This window comes from Hyperoodon ampullatus (genome assembly GCF_949752795.1).
Source record: "Hyperoodon ampullatus genome assembly, contig: scaffold_462, whole genome shotgun sequence".
NCBI classification, from domain to species: domain Eukaryota; kingdom Metazoa; phylum Chordata; class Mammalia; order Artiodactyla; family Ziphiidae; genus Hyperoodon; species Hyperoodon ampullatus.
This window is the reverse complement of record NW_027640925.1, coordinates 89117-96390: the sequence shown is the minus strand read 5'-3', so window position 1 is coordinate 96390 and position 7274 is coordinate 89117. Positions and strand designations below refer to the sequence as shown.

The 7274-nt window shown below is 53.3% G+C and overlaps 1 protein-coding gene and 1 pseudogene across 2 annotated transcripts; both read right to left on the bottom strand.

Moving 5' to 3' along the window:
* Positions 1-272: 272 nt before the first annotated feature.
* Positions 273-2430, bottom strand: LOC307070002 (DPEP2 neighbor protein-like; the record flags this gene model as incomplete). The annotated part of the gene is made up of 2 exons (XM_079728627.1): positions 273-1236; positions 2364-2430. 2 exons carry the CDS (start codon positions 2428-2430, stop codon positions 974-976), a joined length of 330 nt encoding a protein of 109 aa, XP_079584753.1. The 3' UTR covers positions 273-973.
* Positions 2431-5320: 2890 nt separating this feature from the next.
* LOC307070001 (putative ATP-dependent RNA helicase DDX28) lies at positions 5321-6965 on the bottom strand (annotated as a pseudogene). Its single transcript has one exon. The product of its transcript is annotated as a putative ATP-dependent RNA helicase DDX28 (transcript).
* Positions 6966-7274: the final 309 nt, after the last annotated feature.

Sequence of the window (7274 nt, the reverse complement as noted above, 5' to 3'; positions counted from 1 at the left end):
GCTAGCTGCCTCCTCTAGGGACCCCCTCCCCCCAACACACACACACACACACACACGCACACTGGGGATGTGCCTTCTCACAGCAGCTCAACCACTGAGATGATTTAGGGACTGTGCCCAAACTCCTGCATCCCCAGCCTCTCAAGTTTTTGCTCTGATCCCTGGCACCCCCTGGAGCTGTTCCACCTTTGGAATCTTTCTCAGGTGGCAGGAGTGCCTAGCACAGGGGTAGTGACATAAGTCTGAGCACTGGCGACCCTAGAAATCTGTTACAGAAAAGCATTTTATTGAGCAGTAAGGGACGCCACTGGGGACGGAAAGGCCTGGCAATAAAGGAGCATGTGAACCTCGGGACAGGGTGCGTGCTGCTTGACTCTCCATCCTGTTCTTGCTTCAGGGAGCAGGGCTTCCTGGGCCTCTCTGTCCTGCCTCCTGAGACCCCAGGCAGGAGGCTCTTTGGGAAGCCACAGATTGCTGCTTTCAGTTTCAAAAAGCCCAGCTCCCCACTGGTTTGTGGTGGTGGCCGCTGACAATGGCTCAGGGCAGGAGCCCATGTGGTAGACTGCTAAGACTTCTCTGCACCCTGTCTCTGCTCTTGCATCCTCCTCGGCTCGCAGAGTGCAGACTTCACTTTCTTCAGCTCACAAAGGGGCCCGTGAGGATTGAGCAGAGGAATGCCAGGTTTTCTTCCAGGCCAGCTTCCGCCCTGGGATGTTCAGGGCGGACTCTCATTTCAAACCTCACTTTCTGAGGCTCCTGGCTTATGGCCATTGAGTGTGCAGGGAGGCTCCTGGCTGAGGAAGGCTCGGACAGAACGACGCAGGTTCTAATCTGTGGTAGTGGGCAGTGGGGGGTGGGCGGGAGGGGTCACTGCAGGAAGAGGCATTCGCTGTCTTAGGCAGTTAAACCATTGCCCTGTCTTCAGAATGGTTCAGCCAGCAAGATTCTGTGGAGCCCGCCTCCTGGCACCATGCTACAATCGCCGGATTTTGGGTCTGGAGCAACCGAGATCTTCGTCCGACTCTTCCGGAGCGTGCTTTCTCTCGGGAGCACATCTGGGGACTGGCTTCTCGGCTTCCGCCTTTGCTGGCGTGGCCAAAGGAGCATCCCCGTAGGCCCGGTAGCCACCAACCAGGCAGTATGTCTCCCCATGCCGGCCCAACTGCGTTTCTCCACACCCTCGGTTGAGGACATGGTAGTGACCAGGTTTAGGAGGAGAAATGGGAGCCACAGCTGCTGCAAAGAAAATCAGAACTGATCAGTCACTTCTGCTGTACACAGTCTCCTGCCAGAATTTCCCTCTCTCATGTCTCTCCCAGTTTCTGGCTCAAGACCTTTAATCTACTTGACATCCAAAACACAGACTTGGCCCATCACCTCTATGAGTCCCTAGAGAAGGGACACTGGCTGCAAAAGCAATTCCTAGAGCCTACGGCTGCATCAGGTGAGGTAGTCTCTTCACCGTTGCCAGGGAAAACAGTAGAACCCGAAAGAAATTGCAATCATGATCCTCTCCATCTCTCCCTTCCACAACAGAGAAAACATTTCTTGCAGTGTGTCACTTCTGAGGCGTTAATGGAAACGTCTTTCAAGTTTTGGAAAAAGATAATCTAATATAAATTGGTTAAGGACCCCTCCCACTTTGGCAACCCCTCTTGGGCCCCATTTATAATGCCTGTTACAACCACACTGAACTCTAGCCCTCTGATACTTTTATCTATATTAGAACAAGGCCAAATACTGAGGCAGAGTGATCAGGAGACTCAGAACCGGGTTCTGGGTCCCAAGTGTAGGCTCACATCCACCCAGCCTCCTGGGACACCATCTGCTCAGCCCTCCAGTCTCACTAGCACTTCATCACCCCCCTTGGTTCTTCCGGTATTCCCATGAATATGGCACCACCCTCTCCCGTAGTACTCAGCAGCTCAGTATGGGATGTGTCTGAGGGGACCGATATAGATGTGTACATGACAGCACAGAGGTGCCTGGGTTTGAAGGTGTGGTTCAAGAGTGGCCCTCTTCCTCAAGCTGCTCCGTTTACCATCTGCCAACAAAAATGCACTTGCCTTTTGCTAAGAGGCCAATCAGGAACGGGTCTGAATGGAAGCATCCTGTAGCCCAAAGCGGAAGGCTACATTTATAAAGATCAGAAGCTTCCTGCACACTAGTTCAGGGATGACCTTTCACTTGTCCTCAGCAGTGAGCACTGTGGGACCCTGAAGGTGTCCCAGGTCACTGGTATTACTTACAGCTGGGAAAGTGCTGAGGTTTACATAGTGGGCACGCCCCACAGGAACATGTGGCAGCCAGGGGAGGTTGTGTGTACACCATGCCTCTTCTACAGATGCCCGGTCTCGGTGTACCTGCTGCACTGCCCAGCCAGGGAACAGAGCACAAGTTTGAGTAAATATAGACGATCCGGTCAGACATTCTCTCTCAGACAACCAAAGAGATTGGTGTCTGGTGGAGAACTGGTAGGGAAGTTTCTCTGAGGGCAGCACGTTTCCATAGTTATGCTGCCATGGAAACTGTGAGAAGGCCTGTGAGGTCATCACTACCCAGTGAGGTCATAATAAGGAACCTGTGGCTTGCGGGTCAGGCTTCAGGAGGAGGGGCAGTTTTGTGGAGGAGCGCAGGGTGGAGGCAGAGGTGCTCTGCCTGGCCCCTCACACCTGGGCCTCCCCGCCCATGCTCTAGTCTAGTAGACACCCCACGTGGGGCGTGCAGGTGGGCTGGTACAGCCCCAGGGGCCCCAGGAGGGCAAGAGAGACCCACATTCTGAAACTGGCTTGAGAGGCAAGATTAACGTTAAGAGACAGCTAGGTTGTATGGCTCTGACCCTAAGAGGCAGAGAATTGTGTGGACTGGGGAATCAGGGAAGGCTGCTTGGCAGTGGGCCTGAAGGACAAGTGAGATTTGGACCCATGGGGAAGAGAGGGAAGACATTCCAGTTTGGAAGAATACAAGCAAAGACACACTCTTCTCGACCTTGTCCTGCCCCAAATATAAATTCATAGAACCCTCACATTTTTACACCTGAGGGCTTAGAAAAACCAAGATGTTAAGGAGCCTACCCAGTGTTACACAGCTAGTGAAGAGGGGTTCTGCTCAATGGTTACGTTCATGTCGGGGCTCCGGATTTACAGCTGATAGGAATGTGAGGACAAGCTCATGCCGTTTCAAACATTTCCAAGTGATACTGAGAGAGATGTTAAAGGTGCAAAATGAGGGTGCTGAATGACCTCACAAAGTGGGAATGGTGGGCCCATTTTAATATGAAATTCAAAACAAATTCATGACAAAAGGACGTAATACAAAATGACAACGTAATCATTCCACTCCCCTCTCCCCTAGAAGTAAAAATCATTACAATCCTCTCTCTCTCCACCATGAAAGGGTGAGATAAAGGCTCAGCAGCAGCCCCCGTGAAAATCACGGTCAACACTGTGAAGAGGGGTTAGTAAGACAACTTGGTCCGACTCAGAGAAGGAAAGAGGCAACTCTGCCCTTAGCCTGATCAGGCCCACAGGAAGGAACCACACTTGGGGCAGCTTTTGATAGTGTGGTAATGAGAGAGAACCTTCTTTAGGAGGGGACTCCCTGTTGCCGACCTTGAAAAAGCAAAGATGGGACCTTCGTTTACTGGGGCTGTTGCAGAGGGGATGTGGCCAGGAGGTAGAGACTGCTTGGACTACCCTTTTAGAGGTTGGGCCACCCTGGTTGAGAATCACAGCACCTTCTATCCCTAAACTGCTTGAATCAGTGGGTGCCCGTTAGGACAGACGAAGTCAGGCCTCACTGGAGCAGACTGCCTTTGGGAGTGGTAGAAGGTAAATGTGAAGGGGAATGCTTGCTCTGGCGGAGGTTTGTCACGGCAGGTGGGCCAGCATGAGACCATTCAGAATCTCCAAGGCTCCGGAGATTACCTGGCTGGGAGCATCCCTCTGATGTGGTGTGGGGACTCCTACCTTAACAGGACCTGGCTAGGCATCTGGGGGAGGCAGAATAAACGGTTTATTAACTTAAGAGAGCGAGAGAATCACCTGGGGGGCTCCCCCAAACCACTTAAAAGGCCTTGCACCTGGAGTCTTGAGCCAACCCTCAGAAAACTTATCTAGACCTGGAGTGGGGCTCAGGAAGCTGCACTTTTCATAAGCTTCCTGGGCAGTCCCACCACAGTGGTCCATGGATAGAGAGACCAAATTATTGTGTATTCTCGGTTGCTTTTGGGAGTCAAAGTGGGCAATATTAAAAACTGCAGCAGGCATATGTATAAACAGGGAATATTCAAGGCAAGCAGAGGTGTATAGTTATTCTATGCATGAATCAGATTTGAGAAAAGCTAGCCTGGTGGTTAAAGAACACAACCCTGAGGACAGACAAACCAGATTCCTTCCTACTTACTTGTGTGATTTTGACCAAGTTCTTTTATCCTTCTGACTGTTTCTTCATATGGAATAGAGCTATGACTGTACATTTGGCACAATATTCTCTCTCGGCAAAGGTTGCTCTGGGTCCATTTGTGTTCTCTGCAACTTAACCCTTTCCAGTGTGCAAGCATTTTTAAGTTGTTTGGTGAAGTATTACATTTCACTTTCAACAGTTCATTACTTTGGGCAAAGCTTATATAATGCTGCAGAGACTAGAACCTATGCAGAGATAGTGAGAGGATGTTATAAGCTTATTCTGCCGGTTTATAAAAAAGTTTAACCTTTTCTCCTCTTCCTCCACCTGCCACCAAGAGATGAGAAAGAAGGCAGAGCCTGGAAATGCACACCAAGCAATACTTCGGTGTCAGTTTGCCTTTTATTCCTCTGCCAGTACTTCCCAGAGAGATTTCACCAAAAGTGCCTAAGCTTGCCATGGCCATTGTTGTGAAGAAAGTTTCTCTCTATTGCTAGTCACATCCCCTTTTCCTTCTCCTGGGGGCTTAATGGATGTTTGGGGGCAGGAAACAAAATTTAAACTAAAACATCAATTGAAAGAGCCTTCGTCCTAAGTGTGGTAGTTTGGAGTGTGAATCTTCTCAGGGTCTACTGAATTCTGCCCCAGTGGAAACTGTTATTAAGGGGCACCCATAGAAACATCGCTTATTGTTAGAAACCGTGACATAATACAGAGCCAAGATCGACATTATTCTTCACGTGAAAGACTGCAGAGAGCCAAGCGCAGTAGTTCACCCTCAAGTGCTGGCCAGCAACTAACCTTTTGAAGCCAGACTGCAGCCCGGGTCTTCAGAAGGTGACTAGGCAGCCCAGAGCACCCTACTGACAAGTGTGCTCACCCATCCAGCACAGAGGGAAAGATCCCTGTTATGGCATCATATATAAGCCTGCTGCAATAAGGTTTGCTGGTGCAAAGGCTCTCTCACTGAGGACCCCAGTCCTGGAAGTCTTCTCCTCCGGCGAGCTGCCAGTTCAATCTTCTGAGCCAGGCTCACGTCCCAGGGATGGGTCACAAAGCTGACGACGGTGCCTGGCACCTCGCTCCCCACCCGGCCCACCCTCCCTGCTCTGTGGATGTAGTCTTGCAGGGTGAGAGGGAAATCATAATTGATGACTAGCTCCACCTGGGTGCTGTCCAGGCCACGAGAGGCAATGTCTGTGCAGAGAAGAATGTCTCGGGAGCCCTTCTGGAAGGACTGGAAGATGCCTGCTCTCATTGAGGCTGGCATCTGTCCCTGCAGTCTTAAGTGTTGGATTTTGTGGTCATCCAGAATATATACCCCAGCCAGTTCACAGTGCTGGAGCAATTACAGAACACCAGAACAGTTCCTGTGGGGCCAGTCCTATATGCTCTGTCATTCTGCCTGAGGATCTGCACCAACCCAGTCACCTTCTCTGTTCCCTTCGGCCTCATGAATGTCTGTCTGACATGAGGCATGATGCAGTGGAGCTTGTCACTGGTAACGGTGGTTAGAGAGTCTAAGCTGGCAACTTTACTCAGCAGCTGGCCTACACCTTCGGGAAATGTGGCCCCCACCAGCACTAACTGAGCTTTGGGATTGAAGGGGTCTTTTAAGTCAGCTGGGCCTTCTGCTATATGGCTCCCCTCCAAGATGTAATCCACCAGTTCCAGGAAGCTTTCATCCAACAGCGTGTCTGCATCATCCAACACCAAGAAGGAGAGCGGCTCCAGGCTGATCAGTTGAGTTTTCAGGGCCTTCCACAGAGCCCCCGGAGTGGCCACCAGAATATCTGCTGGAGGTTGTTTGGACAGTTGCAGCCTGATCCTCCTCATGCCATGGCCTCTCCCTAACTCCCGCACCTGGAGGTCCAAGGAGCTGCCCAAGGGCTGGGCCACGGCCCACACCAGTTCGGCTAATTTTCGAGAAGGCACACGAACCAGGCCTCGAGGAGCAGGGATACGACAGGGGTCCAGGCTTGGCTGGCCCAAGAGCCGTTGAAGGAGAGGTAGCATGTAGCTGACAGTTTTGCCACTGCCGGTTTCTGCGGCGCAGAGGATGTGGCGGCCGCGAAGGAGTGGGGGAATGGTACTCCACTGCACGGTTGTGGGCCGAACAACTTCGGGAGCAGCCTCTTGTAGTGCGCTCAGAACGCGGAGCTCCAGACCCAGTTCGGTTCAGCTGCCGTTGGGCGAGAGGTTCCGCAGCGCTGGAGTCTCGTATTGCACGCGCTCGATGGAGAAATGGTCCGCGTGGGCGCGCCGATTCCTCCAGCCGCACGAAGCGAGTGGCGCGGGCTCCCAAGGGCCCAGCGTGAGGTGTGGCGCTGGTTCAACTCCGGTCGCCGCGCTGACATCAGCAGCGGCCCCGGTCGCTCCAGCACCGGCCGCGAGGGGCTCCGCTGCCCGCTCTGCCGCTCTTCCTGCCGCCGCTGTAGAGCTCGCGGGATGCGCACCACGGGCAGGGGCTCGTTGGGACCGCGGACCGTCAGGTCCCGGCGAGGCGCCAGAAGCAACTGAACCGCGAGCGACCACAGCCCCACCCGCCGTGCCAGAGCCATACTCCCCTCGCTGCGGGAGAGGCGCACGACGTCACGGGCGCGCCAAGGCCTCGCGGACGGTGGCTGGCGCGGCTCAGCAAGGCCCGCGGAATCGGCGAACTGTGTGGAAGGAGCGGGATCTGTAGAGCTCAGCAGCGGCGAGGTCTGTAGGTCCGAACAGGGAATGGTGACTCCAGACCCCGGCCAACCTTGGGGAAGGGTGCGCGACGGAGGCAGGACCGGGGTCTGGCGATACGCGGCGATGGGGCCCTGGCATTACGAACCAGGAGGGCGGAGGGCTTCTGGCGATCCGATGTCCGATCCCTGCCG